The 22,528-nt window shown below is 45.6% G+C and overlaps 1 protein-coding gene across 1 annotated transcript in view; it reads right to left on the bottom strand.

The window, feature by feature from the left end:
* T265_02968 (hypothetical protein) overlaps nucleotides 1-22,528 on the bottom strand; it is a gene marked incomplete at both ends in the record, with an annotated part of 41,959 nt that overhangs the window by 18,441 nt on the left and 990 nt on the right. Inside the window, 8 exons of the mRNA XM_009167347.1 lie at nucleotides 723-792; nucleotides 3,047-3,185; nucleotides 7,812-8,007; nucleotides 9,401-9,436; nucleotides 21,672-21,776; nucleotides 21,978-22,036; nucleotides 22,093-22,172; nucleotides 22,275-22,461. Of these exons, the coding sequence (XP_009165611.1) occupies nucleotides 723-792; nucleotides 3,047-3,185; nucleotides 7,812-8,007; nucleotides 9,401-9,436; nucleotides 21,672-21,776; nucleotides 21,978-22,036; nucleotides 22,093-22,172; nucleotides 22,275-22,461 (872 nt within the window). The remainder of the gene's footprint in view (nucleotides 1-722; nucleotides 793-3,046; nucleotides 3,186-7,811; nucleotides 8,008-9,400; nucleotides 9,437-21,671; nucleotides 21,777-21,977; nucleotides 22,037-22,092; nucleotides 22,173-22,274; nucleotides 22,462-22,528) is intronic.

Raw genomic sequence — 22,528 nt, 5'->3', positions numbered from 1 at the left:
CCAGGTCAACCAAGCAGTAATCGACTAGTCAGAAGTAGACTCCAACTGGAAAAAAATTTCACAAGAGATGGTACTCCTGTTTTTGTGCGCTCTGGAGATCACGCACACAGAAAAGCATTTTAAGGAAGCGGGTTGGTTGGCACACACGACTAACAACAAACCAAGTATACCAGTAAAACTAGCAGTCGGGATGACTGATGTTAACCCGATTCCGGCAATTGTGTGTGACATAGCGATGCGCGGTCGGAGGTAAACGCTGAACAGATCGATTGGTGCAACAAGGGAGAGAGCGGTGACGCAAACGGTAAACAAGGCCCAGAGAAATATATCACGGAGTGAAGAAACCAGCGCATTGCTTGACGACATCGTGAATGCACATAAACAAGCCCACACTATCCGCAAATTACGTCCAAACACTCAGTGGTTAAAACAGGGTACTGGAAAGGAGATAATGTTGTTGTGAGAAAGAGAGGACAAACTAAAGTGCTAGAAAAAGGCAAAGCAAAGCTCGCCGCTTTTTTCAGGTTGGACGCTTGTTCCGGTTTCGGAACACAAAACCAGCTACTGGATGCACAGGGTTCCGTAAGTTGTGAATGAAAATAAGCGGAAATCATTCATTGGGATAGAAATGAAGTTAACTAGGAAACAACGATAAGTTCTACAGTCGACCAATAGTTTTCCCAAGAGAACCATCAAACGGAAAATACGTTGAGAAAACTCACCCGTGATGCACAAAGTCAGCAGGTTGAATCGCGCACCAACGTAGGTCATCAAATAAAGCAGGACCCCGAACTGGGATATGCGGAGTGTAATTGAACAAACGCGCCGGGGGTTAAAAGTAAGAGAGAAAACAAATGACGGTAGACCAACCCAACCAAAGAACTCGACACGCAAAACACCTCAGGGTTTGAAACGGTGAATGAAACCCGGAAAAATTTACACTTCTTAACATCACATAGGGCAAAAACGTTGAGGTCAGAACCGCTTCAAGATTTTTTTCTAGTTTAATCTTGTCTAGGCTTGAGCAACCTGGCAGTGGCCCAGTCCTCGTGTTTCCTTCTGGTGGCATGGAATTAGGCATCGAAAGGGTGCTACGGCTGTAAGATCTTTCATAGTTCAAGTTGGCCTAACCCCGTTAGGACGTTCATCAAGCGAACTACTGAGTTGGGCTCTCGGTATGAAGTAGGCTTCAATGGAGCTACGTTTGGGATCAACATCTGAACCGTGGCCTCACTCAAGAACAGACTGTTCCGTTCCTGTACCACTTTTCGAACGAATGATTGGCAGTAGATCAGTTGTGGGAGCCAGTAACTTCGTAAGATGAAAAGGTGGAATCACGCTGAATACAAGTCACCGAAGGAGTGCAAATTACGTTATGTTGTTGGCAACATAACGGGCGGATCGAAGTGTGCATATTACCGCAACGACCACAACGCAAGCGCACCAGTATGACAGTTAACCGCCGTTTTAAGCCACTGAGCTAAGTATTGTATATCCTTCCAATAATGAACAGCTATCCGAAGAACGTGGCTGTTCTACAGAGGCTTCGTGAATATATATCAATAACACCCAATAACGATAAATGTACCTGTTGGTTCCTTCTCTGAGGTCTTTTCTGAGTATTGGGTATGTTTACATTCACCAGCAGCTGTTCAGTTGTTTTCCGTCAGTCTGGCGGCACTTCGGGTTCTTCGCTGTATGCCGTCTCGTTTGTTCCAAGAACTTTCCACTACGTCCCCGAATAGCCACAGTTTATGTTTATACAATTAAATGCTTATATATTTATGCTAACTTGTTAAAAAAAAAGATCCTACTGATCCATCCACTGTTTGACACAGACCTACTTGTTGTCCAATAAACGGGCAATAAACGTACCAACCTCCTCCCCGACCACTGGTTTGCGTTAAGTCGCATGATAGTGAAAACCGACTCTGTAGAATACCCCATAATGTCTCTGATTATATAGTACGAGGAAAAGCGCTGAGGTACGGGAAATGCACTTATTGATCTTCCAAGAAAGTACGCAAAGAATATTGCCTCCTACAGTTTAGACTAGTTGGCGCTCTGACTGAGTAATATTTGCGTTAGGTTCGATGACAAACAAACACACAAGCTGACTGACCGAGTGGAGAATTGTTATTCCTCGTATCGATAGGTGGTTGTTCCCGACCTCAGGAAACATATGGCTTGACTGCATTACCTCAAGGCGTGGGAAGGCAATAAGTTAGGTCTCGAGAAGCAAGCAAGTGTCATCGCTTACAAGAATCAGACCTAATCCAAAAAAAAAACAGACATATAATGTCGGGATAAGACTGCTGCCCAGGATACACAGTCCGCATCTGACCTCGGATATGAATGAATAATTTTATTTTCTATTTTGGTACATACTACCAAAGAACAGAGAACGATATATCACCACGGTGTTTACTCTGAAGGCTTGTTGGGGGAATCACATACATGACAGGTGAACAGGTTCGTCTGAGCATGCCAGGATTACTGGCCTATTTTTCCCAAACCGCTATGCAAATCAGAAGCATCCGACTTTTTCCCATAACTGATGAGGCAGGCTAGGGATGGATATTCGTGAAGAAGCGGGTCACTAACTACGCATCAAAAGGAGTGAGCAGCACGGCAACGCGGGTGTGCTCTGACTGGTGCGAGTAACGACCAATAAGGTCACCGCTTCTCACTCGGGAACGAAAATTCCAACAAGATCTTGTATAGATTTCATTGATTTACCGAACAAAAGGTGGTCGGTTTTGTGCTAGTCGACCATAAGCCATCTCAAACGACTGTGGGTTCTGATGCGCCAGTTAGCTATCTAAAGACCTCGTCATAGAAGTTGCACACTCAAAACTCCGGCAGTGACAAATCATGTTCAAAGCGGTGGTGGCGGGTGTTTAAGAAGTGCGAACCTACAAAGCACACAAAAAAATTGGAAGAGCCGAAAAAGGAACTTGCAGGGTTTTGATGCTGCCGTTTGGACAATAAGTCTCGACAAAAAACATTCGGTAAACATAGAACGATATAAACTAAATCAACTTACTTTCACGGATGCGCCAATATTCGTCAATAGGAACACATCTCGTGCCTGCACAATGACTTCGTTTGCGTGGTCCGTAAGTCGGCGAGCCACATCTGCCATCTGATCCTTAGGGAGACTGACATCACGTTCTAGGTATTCTCTGGAAAAGTTAGACCGGATAGCTCAAACTGAATAGGTGCTATTCACATGGCTGTATGCAAAATAATAAATCAAAATAAAGTGAAACATGAAGTTTTTAGAAGCAGTGCAGTTTCTCGTCAGGGTAGCAGTCCACTGTGTGAAGTAGTTCACAAACAAGCGGGGGTTTCACGCTGAGTGCACGAAAACTAATTAGTAAAAGTTAACGTAGTCCAACTACTTCGTCGAAAAATTGGAGGGGAAGGGAATTTCACCTGATCAAAGATTACGGGTTCGGAGCCAACTGGCACGCGTAAATGACAGGGTGGAATGCGGCATTTACAACTTGGCCTGAATAAATATTGCTTATCTAGCGACAGTTTTTCTAAGCAAGTATTTGTGAAACTGGTCCCAAGGAAACATGAATTTCCTTTTTCTAAGGTCCCCGTGATGGAGCTTTTTCCACGTACTTTATACGTGACTGAAGAGGAGTTCCGGAGGAGAGGAAAAGCAACCTGTGTCTCGCTTGTCTAGGCACTCAAAAACGGAGAGGCGTAATAACAATAAACCTTGCAGTTACACTGTTGGAGCACAAACTGTACTGACATGTACACTGCTCCGTTGGTCCATTCAGCCTACCTGACCAGGTTATGGATGCTCGTATGAGATCCGGGTGGTTCCCGAAAATCACAACCACATACCACACATCCTGAGAGTTCAAAAGAGCATTCCTCGTAAGTCATAACCTGGTGTCCGAACACCCTCTCTTAAAGATCGGCAAGGTCCTGTGGGAGACCGAGTACCCCGATTGTCTGTGGTGGTGCCATTAGCCTCTCTGGGACATAGAAGGGAGAAGGCCAAATGCTCAATCTGGAAGGTCGGACTATAACGTCAGAGGTGCCGTCCTGTTCGGAATAAACCATTTTTATAAGCCAACAACGACAGAAAAACCAATGGTGTTTGGTCGTTTGGAACACGTGATCATTTTAGAGTCCCTCTCAGAAGAGAACAGTTTTGATACTCAACATCTTCAATTCGTGGTAGAGAGGCTACACTCATACAATAAAGTTGCAGCCAGCTTATTTTATGATCAAATAATAGTACTTACAGACAAGAATGACACCCTATTCAACTGCCACTGTAACTCTCAAACCATGAGAGCAGTCCATTACCCACACCGAAGGCAAACTAAGTAATGAGTCGATCAAAGAACAAGTGCTTTTACTTGGGTATCGCAAGTAACAGAGCAAAGTGAAAGGGGTACCCAGACCTTCTCATAGGCAGCAAGCCATGATTGGCTTCTGGTGAGTACAACCAAACACTTAGAATATCCTCGAGTTACTGAATTAAAGTTGTTTCCAGTCGGTAAGTGAGAGCAAATTAACTCAGTGTCTCGTCATAGGACCCGTGTAAATTCGCGCGGCAAGGTTTCAGATTTTCCAGTTAATTTGTTGAACTACCCTCTCAGCTAACTAGTTCTATAAGTTTCATGATCAATGGCAAGACTTTGAATTGTGCAGCTGAACGAATCACTCTGCTTGTTATAAATGCAATCCGGGTTGGCCGGATGCAGAGGACCGTCAACTACCATTTCGACGACCCAGGTTCGAACCCCATACGAACGCCTCAGAACAGGCCACTGAACCCCGTCCTCACAAAAAATCAAACACGTTGCGTCAGAAATGGAGATGGCAAAAGAACTTTAGTCCTAAGCTTGTAGTGTTTCGGATGTTCGTCACAAAAGCCTATTTCAAGTGCAGCGCATTATTCAAGCATGCTAGAGTGGGAGTTGGTGCACTACTCCAACAAAGGGTTACTTTTCGATCGGCTGAGTAACGCTACTTGAAACCAGTAGGCTCACACGCCGATGCAACAGTATCAGTTCAAGCACAAGTTAAACAACGATAGGCAGGAATAGGCGTTCCAAAATTTACGTGTAACATGTAAATAACAGTCGTCCAGCTGCCATGCCGCCCGAAGGAAACACGAGGGCTGATGTACCTTCACGTTGCCCAAGCCTAGACAGGTGTAGTCGAGTTAGCGACACTGGGCTCCATCCGCGGACCTTCCAGTCAGTAAATCCGCGCCATAAGCACCGAGCTATCTCAAGCTCAAACCAACGCGCAGCGCCAGCTGACCTGTGTTGTGTTTTGACACAGTCATCGTTGGCATGAAATTCCTCGGACAATAGATAGTTTACTCTGTTATGGTGCCCGATGGAGTCGATTCGAAAACCAAAAGATATAGTGTGAAAGTTGGGGAGCGACGTTGCCAAGTATGCCAACGTCCACAGTAAGTTGTTAAGAGATTCACTTTCTTGATTACCCGAGAAAGCAGCTGGGGAGTTTACCATCTCCTAGAACGGCCACTGATTAACGGAAACATCACACGAGGAAAAGCTAATTAACGGTAAACACATGAATATGATGGCATACTCCTCATAACAGGCACGCAAAGGGATCTACCCAGAGCGTACAGAAGTTTGCAACCCAGAGTTGCTGGGATAATTAGTCCATTTCCCTCGAATATTCATCACTGCTCAATTGGATTTCGCCAAGACGCAGTGAATTGGCTGACTTCAATGCACTTCAATTAGTCAGCTGCATCTAGAAAGGCAACAGATAACCTCCATCCCCATCACATTCGATTCACATGGTACAGATGTTCCGCTCATGTTTGTACTCAAGGTGTTCGAGACAGGTGAGGTTAGCTTGCTTACAGATGGAAGCAGTGGATGCCCCAGAATAGCAATACATGGAGTGAAGTTAGTAGTGATAACATTATTAGCTACGATAGCACAGAATCGCTGGTGTCCGCTGAGCTAGGCAATTAAACTGTAAGCATTTTACCACCAATCGCTGGCGTCTTTTGATAATGGAACATCGCGGTGCTTCAGTTCGTTCACTGAACGGTTAGTACCCGACTCTCCTTTGTGGAGATTATAGACTGATATTATGACGTTTCACGATGTGCATTCAGGGTTTATTATTTATTATTAGTGTCCGTCAACGAAGGAAGATGAACTCCATCCTGTACTAGTTGCTCCGGTCAGAAAATGCAAGATGGACACGTCACACAGTGTACTTTGGCACACTCGATTCGCTAATTCACACATCAGGGTTCAATGCGAAACTTAAGCATCGGGAAGGAGTTCGTCCCTATGGACACGACTGAGTGGATAGATGTAATAACGGTATATTACTCAGCTTAGTTCCCGGTGTGAACCTCCCAAGCTACCGTTCCAGTCAGAACAGCCGCTAAAGGTCACACATATCAATGCCCAAAACCAGGTCAAAACACATGTGCAGCGCATATTTGTAAGATTTATGCGGCGACCATATGCTGGAAATTCTGACACCTGGATTCTACATAAGCAACCGGCTTTCGGCAGACACAGGAAGACTGGCTGTTGGGTCCAGGCTTTCGGCCAATCAGAGCTCGCCTTGATGCTAGACCAGCAAGTGACCTAACCTTCTGGCCAACCGCGTGCGGGATAGGCTTCTTGCCCGTAGGAGCGCCTAACTGTGAGCGGTAAAGTGCCATTGGTGCGGGATTCCCCTTAACGCAGAAGAACAGGAGATAACAACGAGCAAAGCTCTACCTCTGAAAGCCCCGCCAATCAAAACGAACAAAAACTTGCCAACGGCCAACGGTAGCAAAACGGAACTGAACTAAAGTCAAACTTGGCAACTTTGGAATCCAGTTCCTGATACTCCTCCATTTCCTCCCGCAAATTTTCGTTAGACTTATCTCCTATCTACTGTCAGTATCTAAAAAAGCGTAATTTTAAGTTACGTCAATATCTAGCTACACTAATTTTATCCAATCTCACGCAATCACTTCAATCCAACCTCTCGCAGAATTAGTCCACAACGGCCACTCATTCAAACATGTCTACGTAGGCTCGAACCACTCCTAGAACTTTCAACGTTCACAGGTTATGGTGAGTAACTCAGCGGTCTACATCGGCTGTACACATCAGGCATGCGGTAGATTCGTTGACACTTTTTCACAAAAACTAGCCAGCGGCCGTGTCGGTTTCTTAATTCTAGCCCGTTTCCGAACTGTATGGCGTAAACAAGCTCTCATATTGCGCCTTCCGGCTTCCATCCGTGTGGAAGCTAACCTCACTTGTCTCGAAAACCATCAGTACAGACATCCTCACAATGTGGGTCGAATGTGACGGAGTGGCGGTGGTATGTCGCTGTCACAGGGATATCTGACTGACCGACAATGCACTGAAACCAACCAAGTCATTGCGTCGTGTCGAAATTGGGTGAGACAATGGCGAAAAAAATATGGATAATGGTCAAATACGCCCAAGTGGGAGAGCAAGTCACACAAGTGTGCCCACTTACGTTTGCCAGCCCATCTATCAAGAAGAATTTTTGTGATACTCGTCGGCATCCATTCGAAATACGGATGCTCTAGCGCTTGATCTTAGCCAAGGGAACTTAGCTGCGATCACCACACTCCATAAATAACAGTGCATGCACACAACTTCAGCTCGCAGAAAGTTGGCCAGTGTATGGCAGTGAAGACATCGGAAACTATGTGGGCAAGCAACCAATTTGGAGCGTCACAAGATACAACTTGGTAACTACACACTTATGCATACAAAAGCAAAAATAAGACTGACATGACTCACTTGATAAATTGGCTCTCGGTTTTAGCGATGTAGTGATAGTATAACCGACATAGATTGATGGAAAGAAGGAGGAAAAATCCAGTGTAGGCAACGAATGAAATCGCCGAAAGGTACAAGAAACCAAACTGAGCGGCCAAAAGAACGGCGAGCACCGCAGCCGAATGGATCGGATCTTGCCAGTAGATCAAGGAACGGACTAGAGAACGGTACCAGAAAAAATCGGTGCTAAAATGAATATACTTTAATCTAAAGAGTGCTCATAACACGAAACGGTCCGAAAAAGAGATAAAGTGGAACACGGCAAAACAAACAAAACCTTGTCATCCACACCGAACGTACACGGTTCGCGTTCAACTTTATTCATGAATACATCCGCAAGCTTGTATTAAAGATCACAAGGTACAAGATGCAAGTGATAACCAAACTGGAGTTTCAACGTGAGTGCCAGCAATGCACTTTTTGATAGGATTTTATGCGAGATGCTCTGCTTACCTAGTTTTTTGGGAACAGAATCCGTAGACACCACGTCACAAAAATGTTACTACCATTAGTCCAAGTCCTCATTAGAAAACCCCGTAAATGTAAAAGTTCGAAAAGATGAACATGGAACCTAAAAATGGTCACAACAACGATATACGACACCGTCCAGCTCCCTTTTGGTACCTCGATTCCATGCCACCCGAGAGAAACACGAGGGGTGAGATACCGTCAGATCGCCAAGCCAATATGGGAGCAATTGATGCGCCGAGGTTGGTTTCGAACACGGACCTTCCAATCAGTAGGATCACAACTTAACCACTCACTTATCTCGAGCCCAGGATATCCGACAGCCTCCTTCAGGTATACTAACTACACAATAAAGTAATATGAAGGAGCATTTGAATACTCAACTCCAAAACGATTGCTCTTATTACATTATGCTCAGAGAGGAGCAGCTGTGGCTGAGGCAAATCTACCACCCTACAGGTTGGCCTGGTAGGTTGGCTCCTATTAGTAACGCATCGCATCCTCACCTCCCACAATCTGCATTTCCCGCTGCAGAGAGCGTATACAGTGAATGCTGATACTTATTTGTTCGATGTACCGCCTATGGCTATCAGCTTGCAACGACAAAGTCTAGTTTTAGAAACGAACTAGTCAGTCGCATCGTACTCCTCTCGCAGCTAGCAAGTAAAAAACCATCATGAATTGCTCAGAATTTCTCCAATTTGCCAAGACTTGTCACTGCGTTGGAACATAAATACTGATTTAACGCATTTATGGAGCCAAACAACAGATGGACTAGAGAGATGTTACACAAGGTGCATTTTCCAGTTGAAACTTTTTAGTGAACGAATGATACGTCATCTTCCGGTACCTATGCAGCTAACATCCAACCCGAAGTTTGCACATAGAGTGGGTTATTGCTGGGATTGCCCCAAGCTCCAAAAGGGAAGCATAAAAACCCAACATCGGGTCCGAACCGGAGACCGCCCGATCTCCGAGCCGTTTCGAGTTCTTCGGAAAGAACAAGTCCTACGGAAGTTAACAGCCGCGCATCTAGCCTATAGACCCCACTTAGAAGGGAGATGAAATAGATAGCTACTCACCTTTTTCTCTCATGGGGCAAGTACAACTTTTGATTTCTGAAACGGGAACAAAGCGATAAGCTATGAGCGTGCGAGAGAAACGAAGATAGCAAAGTGGCAAAGGACACGATTCAGCCACGAGACTCTGAGACAAACCATGTCAACAGAACGAACACGAAATCGCCATACACCGTCAAACATGAAAATAAAGAGCCATATAAATTCATTCGGGTGCAAAGCAGTTACGTACGCATGAAATCATATGACTGATGAAAAAATCAGGCTCCAGTACACTTAATCCATACGGAAAATGTGTGGAAGGGGATTGGAAACAGTTTCACAGCAAGCATATAGTTCCCAATCTTACACGCCAGGGGCAACTGAATGATACAAGCATCCTCAATGACAGCGGCGATGAACCTCACCACAAAGCATTTCTTTTGAAGTGAACATAACGTCTCACATAAAATTAAGGCTCGGTGAGTGAATGATAGTGGACTACGCGAGAGGTCGTGTGCGTGTAGAACAAGGCGAGGGGTGCAGTACTTAACTAATAGGGTCTGGAATACTGAGTAGCTAGTGATGAGATACCTCGTGTATTTCCAAAACAATCCCCGCAGTTTATAAGAGCAAGTTAAACTGATGAGGCCACATAAATTGCAGGTCAGCAGACCGCCTGCATCGTAGAATCCCTATTGATTAACTGCCTTTCGACGACGGACTAGTGCATAAACTCAAGCGAATCAATATCGTTTTTCGACACAGCTCCAAGGCAATCCGGAGGCAAGATATCAGTTTGCCAAGTTTTAGCCCTAACTTAACAACCCAACCACATGTGTAGCTTCAGTAGTCGTTCACATTGGACGCTGAGTAACACTGTCTCTGCATGCATAACAGCATGAGGATAGATGCCTTTTTTACAAGGTTAGTGACGTTCGGAGGGAACTCCACCGATCAGGATCAACGACAGGCGTCAGCTTATAAAACTGACGAACATGGTAGCTATCATATTCTTCATAATCTCTCCGTTAGCTTGCTGGCTGCAACAGACGCACACTTGAACGGAGGCAACTTTGTTCCAAATAAGGACCAGTTTTGCAATCTTACCATTTTTAAAGCAACTGCAGCTGCTTGCCAAAGGAGTGATTTTACGGCGCACAAACAGACGTCCACTACACTAAACTCACTACAGCAATTTATGACTTTTAAGGTAGAGGTAAGAAGGAAAAAATAATCACTCAGCGTTAACACCCTTTCGGTGCCTAGCAGCCGTGCCACCCGGGAGAAGCTCGAGGGCTGAGATCCTGTCCGGTTGCCCAAGCCTAGATGGGGGCAGCCGAGATTGGTTTCCAACCACGGACCTTCCGGTAACCACAAGGCCCCACATAGTACTGTAGGGTTAACAACTGCCCCCCCCCAGAAATATTTTACGTCAAGACAATGGCTTTTATCACCACCGGTGACAAACTGCGCAAAACAAGATGCACAAGGCGACAGACGCAGCTAAACCGATGGTCTGTGACAGGTATGACAGTCTTCCTAAACCTCTCATCACAACTCAAAACGCTATCCTATCGATCGTCAATGCTGCCCATAAATGGCGATTTCGAGTTCCTTGAGCGCTGTGCTATCAAGAAGAGCAAAGGTACGTCTCAACGGTTATCATGCGACGTTCTCGGAAAGATGCTTCACCACCCAACAGGATTATAATCGCAATATATATGAGTGACTAGCCCTAAACATGGCTACTGACATGTAAACTTGAGCCCTAAGGATGCACATAAAAAATTACCCGAAGGTCTGATTCGTCTGCTGATGTCCTTCCAGAGCACAACAGTTCGAGGCTCATTATCGATATAAAGTTCCATTTCTGATAAGAAGAGAATCGCTTCTTTTGCATGATCTACTGGAAGCCGGAGCAGAACCACACCGTCAACCCGAGAATAGAATACTAGTAGACAACTTCAGATCCCCAACTAAACTAGTTTTGGAATAGGTCACCCATTTGGTCCCAGGTCCAGAAGATGTCCCTCGCTTAAGTCGCCGAACCTAGAAACCCCCACTTTTGAGTGACGTCGAACGAAAGCCAGAGGCGGCACTTGGTCATCGATCACAAACAAACACGTCCGAATGTTGGGCTTCTTACTTTGACATAGACAAAAGCATTCTTTCAAGAGCTCCTTCCACCAAAGGTTGATGGGATTGAGGGGAGGGGGCGCAAGACAGCCCTAGCGGCTTTTTACACTGGATTTGGAGTAGTGCGAATTTCAAATAGACGTTCATGGAAGATAATATCTCCATCAGCAAGGTAGACAAGAAAAATCACGGCAGAACGCCATAAACGTCTTCGGGAGCTGTATAAGTATCAGGCTAAACTCTCAACAAAGTCTGAATGGTCAAAATCAATTCCAAAACTGAGTCCAGCGAACATGGTGCAAAAAGGTCAGCACTATCAAAAGCAATTTTATCGTGAGAAACCGCAGATCCTCATGTTATAAAATCGTTCGATGATCTGTGGCAAGATAAGGCGGCAACGAAAAATACTGGTTCTGTTAGTGTCGACCGAAAGCCACTGACACTTAACAGGACGTCTCGAAAACAAAACATGATACCAAGAAAATAAACAGGACCAAATCTGAACAGAAAGCCAGTCGTGCTGGATAGAGTGAAAGTATCGATGTTCAGGAACCATTTTACGCTGTAAAGTGACGGAAGAGCTGCTAACTGCGTTCGAAGGGACGAAACAGATCAGCGGTTAGAGCGCGGATTTACTGACCGGAAGATCCGTGGTTCAAACCAAACCTCTGCTTCTCGACCGGCCCTGTCTACACTTGGGCAATCTGGCAGTACCTCAGTCCTCATGCTTCCTTCGGGTGGTATGGCAGCTAGGCGCCAAAAGGGTGTTACATCTGAGGGATTATCATTTGATTATCGAATTGGGTTTGATAACACAAACAGCAGCAAAACCAGAAAAATCCCGCGTTGGAATGCAAAGCCAGGTATTTTAAAACCCCTCACCGGGAACTCTAGTACTTAGGTTAAGAGTTCTTATGACTTTGCCAACAAAGTAGCGGACGTTACCCTGGAAGCAGACGACATGTAAGTCTCGATATCAATTTGTTATACACGAATGTGCCAAAAAGGGACTCTGCAAATAGCTAAGCGACTGCTACTACCAGACATCACCCTTTCAGAACGGACACGGCTTATGGTAGATGGAATAGTAAGAGGCATAGAAGCATGTCTGAATCTCAGCCACTTCGTTTTTGACTCCGTGGTTTACACTCAAGAACAAGGTCTAGCAATTGGATCTCCAGTACCCCCGTTTTTGGCGATATTTACCGAGGATTTTGAACAGAAAGTTTTAACAGGATTCCCATACCCACCCACGATATTCTGGAGTTATGTAGGTGACACCTTCGCCGTGATGAAACGGGACGAGATTAGTGAGCTTTATGACTATGAATTAACCGAATCCACACATCAAATTTAGTATGGAGGTAGAGTCAACCTCGAGGTGGGAGGAAACTAAAGAACACAGTGTACGTGAAGCCATCCGACACTGGGGTAGTTTTGAACTACTTGTCTGCCCATCCCAAGTCGGTGTTCGCCAGTACTGCTTCATCAATGCTTACGCGTGTAAGGGCCCTATGTACAGTTGATCGGACAGCTGTCCAAATTAAAGCGAAGGGCAAACTTCGGGGCAGTGGATATCCTGCTATTTTGATTAGGCGTCAATTGCGAATGGTGTTGGTATCGGTAGCGAAACCAAACAGGGAATGGATTGGGACTGGTGTTATTCCGTATAAACAAGGGACATTGAAGATCATCCGAAGGAATCTAAACACGGCTAACATAAGAGAAGCTTTCCAAATGGGGAGCAATCTGCACTGATGAAATTAAAGGATCGCCTCCCAGTGAACAACCCAGGGATTATGTTTAAAGTCGAGTGTAACGACCACACTAAGACCATAGGATGGACGATCAGAGAACTTCATACCAGAATCGGAGAACAGGAAAATAAGTAGGCCGCAGAGAAACACAGGCTCATCAAAAAAGCTGGGCTCGAACAATAGATCTTTCATCTGGCGGTTTTGTGGCTCATCTGCTGACCTCTGGATATTACTTCCACTGAAACTGTGACCACCTGCCACTGAACAATTTGATGCCGCCCTTCAGCTAGAGCCGTCCTTCAATCTTTTCCCTTTGCACTCGCGCCACCCAACAAAAGACGTTGTGGGAACATAAATGTCCAGGATTTGCAACTGCAACATGCCATCTTTCCGAGGGAGTCCATCCATTCTGAGTCCAGGACCTGAGTAAGTTATGATCGTTCGACGTCAATTCGTACATCCAGTTGCATAATCTAGACTGCCAATGTCTTCAACAGCTGCCACCACCCACATCCTGTTACGTAAGGATCAATTTTTCTGCTTCGCCCCAAGTTCGCAGATGAACGTCATGAAGTTTCAGGCACATTTGTTCACACCCCTTTCGATGAGCAACACTTGTTCCTCTGGAAACCTATATATGTTTAAGTAGTTCACTCCCCTGTAGGTTGAATCCCACCTGTCTTTAGGACGTTTTCCTACAATCATAGCAGAATCAATTGGTCACTGTCTGACTGCTGCACCACAGGATTCACAAAACCTTTTCGCAGCCGGTTTTTTTCTAAAGAAGCCAACTGCACCAAATGAGAAGACTGGTGCGTGGAAATGACTTAAATCAATATATGCATTGGCAGCGAAAGGTATCTAGTTGCTACCAAAGTAGGTAGTGTAGGATCGGTTGCGTGTGAAAAGTAACATCTTAAGATTGTTTCCTGTGATTCTGGTTCTGCTATTATATGAACATGCGGAGTGGTTCCTTTCTTTAAACACTATAGAAAACGGCATATTCATTTTATCCGGCAACTTCATCAGGAGTAAACTGACTTAAAAACCGTCGTAAACTCATGAACGCAGCAATGGAAGACAGCGTTAGGAGTAACGAAACTCGCTAATGACGTCTTCCGCGACGTCATATGTTACTTCGGCTGACTCATCAAGCCACTCGGATGGTACAGCAATAAGCTATCGACGATCGACACTTGAGTTACGCTTCCTCAAAGGATTTCACCGTTTTTAGGCGGAACAGGACCTGGTTGCTATTGCCGGATAATTGCAACCCTTATTAGCACACCTGTACCCCAAACTACATTATCAAACCTGGGTAGATACTTATTGTTTCAGCAGCTGCATGTACAAAGTCATTCAAAATCATACCTGTCCCCAAAATCACTTCTTTCTCAAATCTCCACCTTGCAAATAAGACCAAACTAACTTCTGCAACGCCACAGCTAATAGGCGAGAACTGACCTCATTTAGGAGAGAACACATGGTGTAAAATGGCAGTGACAACTGACTGGTCGATACAGACCCGAATTCGGGTGGATTGGGTGCAGCGAGTTTCAAGTTTCTGGATAATGCTTGTGTCAGTTATCCTTAGTCATCAGGTGGCCAGCCTAGCCCCCTTGTGGATTCGCGTCCTACCAATGTTTAACTTCGATCAACACCTTGAGTTACACCCCAATTATTTGACACCCCAGTAATTTTTTCCTTTAAATTATCCCCCAGAGTCGTTAATACTCCCACAAGCTGCCAAAATTCGTTTGTTTCATACCGTTTATCCCAATCCGATTCAAATGATCATATATTGAGGGTTTGCAATAACACAGGACTGATAACGTGGTGATTATGTTGACAGGTGAGTGGGTGCAGTTGCCGCACTGGGAGGCTATGGACTATTTCGCTGTGACGGTGTAGCATTGTGGGGCCAGACTAGCTACCATTCAAAAGAAAAACGGCAAAGTTGAATTGTCCCATCGTTTGTCATGCATAATTATGATGTGGGCAAACGATGCAGAGCGATGGGGACCGTAAGATTATCGTTGCGTCATACATGCGTTTAATGAATGCTCTGTAGTTGGAAATTGAGAAAATTGGTCAGCTTGTTCAAAACATTTATTTCTACACTGAACTGCGGTTGGCGACACGTGTTACTGAGAACTTACATGCTCTATTTTTTTGGAAGTTTGAGTAATCTTTTTCTCTTATAGTGGGAAAAACCTATAGAATTGAAAAAAGGTCCTTATTGAGAGCCGTACCACTTAAATTGAACACCAAAACATCGACCATAACGACCCCACATTTCATTCCACAATGCCACCAAAACTTCCAGTCAGATTGGCTTTATCCGTAAAACGCACCAAACGGGTGTCACTACAGTGATATCCCGGTATTCACCTCACGTGGCTCACGTGCACAAAAATATGAAAGTGTCACTACAACACAGCAAAGTATCAGGAATCAATACCAGTTGTTCGGTTTTCAGTTATGCAGAAAAGGTTTGAAGGGAAGCCGAAAACAAGGGGTGGATAATAGTTGCAAACAGATCACAAATCAAGGGTTAACGATTGCAATAAAGGTTTCTACAACGTTCAAAAATTAAACAGACATCCAGATCCTACCAGCAAGGCCAAATCAACATCGTTACAAACCACACTCGACCCAGAACCAGCACGAGGCACTTTGGACGGATGGGTTAAGGCGCCGCTTTTCCGCGGGCCATCCAGCATACTCTTGACTCCCGCTAAGATGCAAGGACAGCCACGTGGAAACAACTGGAAATGAGAAACCGAGGGCCTAACCAGTACTGCTCAGCAGCCAGAGCGCGAACCTACTGACCGGAGGGTGTGATTTGAACCAAACCTCGGTATCTTGAATACTCCTGTCTAGGCTTGGGTAACCTGGCAGTATCCCAGCCCTCGCGTTTCCTTCCGGTGGCATGGCAGTTAGGCACCGAAAGGGTGCTATATCTGAACGAGGACCGAGATAATGCCCAAGCCCAAAATAGAGCGGTTGAAATGCCTATGTTGGGTTCGACCTACGAACCTTCTGTTCAGTAATTTGGTTGAGCTATCCCAAACTTAACGGTCGATACCTGAGTCTTCGTATAGAACCTACGAGCGGAAGCTGCGTCTCCGATCCACAAGGCCAACGAGTTCAGTATCACTCCCATGAATTCGACTCTACCAGTGATCGATCACCCTTGACGAACAGGCTAGAACTTGCTGCGGTGGGACGGTCTGTGCACCTCCGTAACCTACTGGGCTATACCTGGAAGCGTACAGATAGGACAGAATCTCTGATTCCAAGTTGGCCAATGGATAGAGGTCTGTAAACGGCCTCTTGGTCCTCCAAGTGGGGCACATGTGTGGCGACTGACTCAACTAAGAGCAGGTTGTTATGGCGGTCTTGCACCAACCACTTTTGCTACGCATTTGGGCTTTGAAGCCCGACCTTTGTTGAGGTCCTGAGTCATCCTCCAGTCAAGGTATTGGGCATCACTTTTCAGTGAAAAATATTGTGCGGAGGGCTGAGTTATAATAGAGGCCTCTCAGAGGTGGAGGAACTACTCTCCTTAGGACCACTTCAAGCTCGCAAAAGGTCAGCGCTGTCATTTTTATGAGCAACAATAAGCAACGGAGTGGAAACAATGAAGAAATCCAGCGGTACCGGATAGAATCGGATTGTTCAATCAGGGGCGGCCTCCCACCGCATTGCTATGACAACCGAAGAAAGCATGAGGGTAGAAATAATGCCAGATTGCCAAAGCCTAGGCATGAGCGGTCGAGATGCCGGGGCTGGGTTTGAACCACAGGCCTTCCGGTCAGTAAGTTCGCGTCTTGAACAACGAGCCATTTCAGTAGAACGTGAAACGTCGGCAAGGTTGGAGACGAAAAAGTCAGACAAAGGAGCATAAGTCATATGTTGATAATTTTGGTGAGAAAAGACACTTCTGAAGCTGCCACCCGGTTACGTGGAATCTGCCCCTTCATTTAGAAAACCCTTCGTAAAATACACGAACCGGCGATATCCCGGCCTATCTCAGTTTATTTTGTGCGTTCTAAGGGTATATCCTATCCCAATGACCATGTCATGCTCCCAATTCTTAACCGTTTTGTTTGTAACGAACTGACAACCTAAAGCCGAGCAAGGGAAAACTGACCAACTGATATCTCATCGCATATAACTATGCATCGCATATAACCCCTTACACAGTTCCACTTCCGCTGTACAAAAGACTTAGCATATGCATTAATTTGTTGGCAGTAGTTACAGGCTTGGTATTTTAGTGTATCCCGTTTTGCCGAACCGTTTGCGCGGTTACCTATTTGACGCCTTGATATGCAGTGTTTGTTGCTCCAGTGTAAAATGAACGGTAAAATGCAACCCTGAAGTCTTTTCATCCACATGTGATCTGATTGGCTTCTGTTAAAAACATCTACCCAAGTTCCAAGTGGTCTTGATTGCCACTGCCTGCATATTTCCGGTGAATTTTGATGCACTTCAGTTCGATAGAGTTGAGCTACGGAGGACTCTTGAAAATAATGGAGTGAATGAACATGCTAGGTCTGGCCATAACGTCACGAAAAAAATCAAGTCGCATACTTCATGACTGTCAACCTTAAATTGATACCTCCCACCCACAAAATATTAAAACGTTTCAACTGGGTCATTGAGAAGTTTGCAATCGACTGCCTACAGATAACTGAGTGCTTCTGTAGGGTGCTTTTGATGGCTGGGGGATTGCTCTGCGCACTCCACAACATACACAAAAAGACTATCAGAACGTTCCTACCATAATAACCAATCGACTTGGGTATTCACATCTGCTCGCAAGACCACAATATCTCTAGGTTTTGCTGACCGAATTAATCACTAGATCCCGATGGAACCTACCTTTAACAGATCCTGGACTGTCCTCTCTCAGAGCTTATGCTTATGCGTTGGCTTGCATTGATCTTGATGCGGCCATACATTTGTACGGCACAAGCACCACTAGATGCTGGAATCTCGCCCAGGAGTGTACCTCTCACACAATAGATGCCACAGGTCGTTGCACTAAGATCAACAGAAAATTGCGGAGTCTGGGTTTGCCCGAAACGGCTTAAGGCGCACGAAAGAGGTGGTTTTTTGTTCACGTTTCGGAGAAACAGCGCAAATTGATTAAGAGAAGAAACACCTGGGTAAGAGAGAACCATTGCCCAACTCGACAGATTAAGGACAATGAAGGCTGCGATGTGAAGAAAAATCGTTCAGCTGTAGCAGCACGGCAGCGAAGCTTCAGTGCCAACACTAATGTTGCTGTTTTTGATGATGATGATGGTCCAAGCCTAGATGGGGGAGTCTATATGCAGACATTCGGGTTGAACCACCCCCCTGTCAGGAAAACTGAACAAAACAACCACAGTTGGAATCCTTCAGGTTGCCAAAGACCAGGCAAGAGAGAAGAAAAAAGCTAAGAAGGAAACGGGGTTCGGGTGGGCTCACAGGTCAATCTACAACCCGGATTCACTCAATTAACCCGTGTCGAGACTGACATGAGCTGGTAAGCGGTCATTTATTCCATTTCCACGCAAACGCAAAGAGTCTAGGAAGTCCTAACATGGAAGCCAAGTACCATAACATTCCCTCTTAGGTTTGAGGCGCTCTAAATTTAACAACAAAAAGTGCTTTTCTCGAAATGCGTAGAATACGACAGAAGCGAAAGCATGCTAGCTACCTGTGACCTCCATACTGATGAGAACTTGTCGGTCTATCTACTCTAAAATGACGGTCAGAGATCTGAAGATCACGCAGTCATCAGGCATCATTGACATCATCATCACTTACAGTTCAAGGAAGCACTGGGGGTTGTGGAGCGTTTTACGTATCTGAAAGGTTTTATGACTATCAACTGTAGTGTGACGAATAGGGTTGGCACATTCAGCTGTTGCACCCCTTCGGTGCCCAGAAGGAATCACGACGGCTGGGACACTGCCAGGTTGCCCAAGCCCAAACAGATGAAGTCGAGAGGCGGTCAGGTTCAGACCACGAACATTCCGGTCAATAAATTCGCGCTCAAACCACTGAGCCATCTCACCCCCCGTTAGGGTTGGTACACAATATACTGTGCGTTTTCCAGATCACGCAGTCATCAGGCATCATTGACATCATCATCACTTACAGTTCAAGGAAGCACTGGGGGTTGTGGAGCGTTTTACGTATCTGAAAGGTTTTATGACTATCAACTGTAGTGTGACGAATAGGGTTGGCACATTCAGCTGTTGCACCCCTTCGGTGCCCAGAAGGAATCACGACGGCTGGGACACTGCCAGGTTGCCCAAGCCCAAACAGATGAAGTCGAGAGGCGGTCAGGTTCAGACCACGAACATTCCGGTCAATAAATTCGCGCTCAAACCACTGAGCCATCTCACCCCCCGTTAGGGTTGGTACACAATATACTGTCGCGTTTTCCAATGATACACGACAGTAATACGGTGTATCCCTGAATTTTATGGTACATGTGAGTCCGGCTATAGTAGGGCTGCTTTGTTGGCCTCTTCGAGCTGCGGTACAAAGAAGTCTCCAGGCCTTCGACAGCCGTTGTCTCAGAACCATATCTCTCAAGCCAGAGGAACGAGGTAATTAGAACGGATGATTCGGTTGTGCAACGAGAACTTCAATCGGTAACATGTCCAGCGCCTGAAGCTGCTGCGCTTTGGCAAAGTATTTCGACCTCCGTTACCACGTGCCGAAAAGTTCCGTTTTATGTGCACAATTTAGAGTGGCACAATCAGAGAAGTGATTAGCCTCTGATTTGAGAGCGATGCACGAAATCTATTACGAAAAGTCTGGATACTGTTGGTGCGACTCCCCCTGTGCGTGGTGCTATCCAAAGACCTTTGAGCAGTGGGGTGTTGAAGACCGTGGTGTTCCATCAAATAAGAAATTGAAGGCACAGAATCCTTTAGAACTATTACAAGACAGTATCCTTTGCGCAGAGCCTAAATCCACTCAAAATGACTCACCTCATATATGGGCGAAGTTCCTTGCATTTCCACTCCTCAACTGGAAATTCACTTCCTCATCATGACGCTTGGTACAAGCGTGGTATGATATGAAAATAACCCCTTTCGACCGCTTCTCTCAGAATAGTCCGGTTGCATTCTCCGAAACATCTTTCGCAATCTACTCCCATCACTATCCAGCTAGAAAGCCCGCGTAGGACCGCTCCTCACCAAGCCACCGGTCTGCCACCGGCATTTTATTCAGGCCTTGTAATGGACGTCTCTCTGTAACCTACGTTCAAAGTGATAAAAGGGCCAAAATACAACATCGGCCAACATATTTCTGTTATGGTCCCAGGCCTCAGTCATCGCACAATTTAGTCCCTGAACTACAGTAATATCGTGCTTCGTTCCACCGATAACCCGAAGAACTGACTAGGAATTATTGAGCGCTACGCGGATATCCCCCGGGTGACAACGAATCATGTAAGGCCCTTTAGGATAGCGAATGCATCCGAAAAATGATCCCGAAGTCGGCTGTTTAAATTGCCCAATGGTGAGGCCAACATGTAACGGCTGAAAGGTATAATTTGGGCCCGGAGGGAAGTGAATAGGCCGACAGAGTACAAACATCCGTGGAACAGCAGCATCCTAGGGAGATGAGAGCCCAACCTTAGTAAAACAACCGCGTGAGAAGACAAATACCATTTAAATGAACTGGAATAACTCTAAGTATATTTCTTTGGGTACTGGTAAGCGGTCACAACGCAAATCTCCACTGAACCCTGAAAGCTATATATAAACGACAATAATCAGTCAGCTGTAGCACCCATTCGGTGCCTATCTGCCATGCCACCGGAATAAATTACGCAAGGATACACACGAACGACAATATGAGGACATAAATGCCATAACAAATACCTGGTGATACACAGGGCGAACTAGGGAAAGTCGGTATCATTAGTTGAGGCAGAAAGATACTCCGAGAACGATTCTGTGTCACCTTCCAATCGATCAGTGTACGAATTAACGCGCTAAGCACAACCAATTATGTAATTGCTTGTTGGAGATCGGCACTCATCACTCGTTAGGTAGAGAACAGGCCATCTCGCTTGAGCTAGTAGGGCCTTGCCAACTGAGCTAGAAAACTAGGTTATTTCGGTCACCACTAAGCATGTACAGCCTCGTTCGTAGGTTAAAATTCCTAGCCCACACGAGCTGCACACTGAACACAGCCAATGACGGACGCGGGTGAAAATAGCAAATTGCGATCATTGACGAAAGGTATGATCACGCAAAATGTGCAGGCAAATGGCTCAATGGCATGCAAGCGTGCAGATTCCGAAGCTTGATACAAACAAGGCACTGGCACCATTATAAGGCACTGGGCAATCGGATATATGAAGCAGGGGGGTATACCTGCAGTCTCCCGAGGGGGCATTGCATCGAATTTGGTGTGGGGATCGGGGGACGGATTGGCAACGGTAGAACTAGGGGGAAATGCGGCGTCAAAACCGCTCAGTTCTGCAATAAAGTTACTAAGCATTTTCTATCCATACCCCCATGACCGGCTTTAGTGCCAAAGTCATCCATATCAGTGATACGTTCGTTCGTTTCATCCACCAAAATAATATCGTTCGACCGATCAAAAACCCCTATATTTCCGTACAAATCATCTATAGCAGAGAGCGGAACCAATCCCAACAAGCAACCAAACCAACCAACCTGGAGAGGACATCCTGCGCGACAGGTTGTGCCGCCTTTCCTTGTTTTTATCCACCGACCTGAATGAAGCGCTGAAGTCCCGACATTCAGTTCAGATCACGAGACACGAGTTCACGGTTTGATACACACGATCGAGGCTTTCGCCAAAGTTTCCCGGATTGGTTTTGTTCTTTTCGTAAAGCGGTTGCCGTTCAGCTGAAAGGTACAAGTGAAAAAAGTGCAGCACTGCTCTTTAAGTTCACAGTGCGCTGCAGTGCATTTGCCACCGTGAGGACTTTCACGGATTCACGGATTCACGGATTGATACACAGGATCGAGGCTTTTGCCCAAGTTTCCCGGGTCGGTTTTGTTCTTGTCGGTCAGTGGCTGTCGTTCACCTGAAAGGCACAAGTGAAAAAAGGGTGTAGCACTGCTCGTTATGTTCTCAGCGCGGGGCAGTATCCTCGCCAGCGCGAAAATTCGCATAAACAAATGTCTAATAGTGCTTTAAATTGGGTTCGAGAAGGAGCGTGTACAACCGTCGGAGGAAGGTCATTCCACGCAGCTACTAC

This window comes from Opisthorchis viverrini, assembly GCF_000715545.1.
Source record: "Opisthorchis viverrini unplaced genomic scaffold opera_v5_39, whole genome shotgun sequence".
Classification (NCBI taxonomy): domain Eukaryota; kingdom Metazoa; phylum Platyhelminthes; class Trematoda; order Opisthorchiida; family Opisthorchiidae; genus Opisthorchis; species Opisthorchis viverrini.
This window is presented reverse-complemented; position numbering and strand designations above follow the sequence as displayed.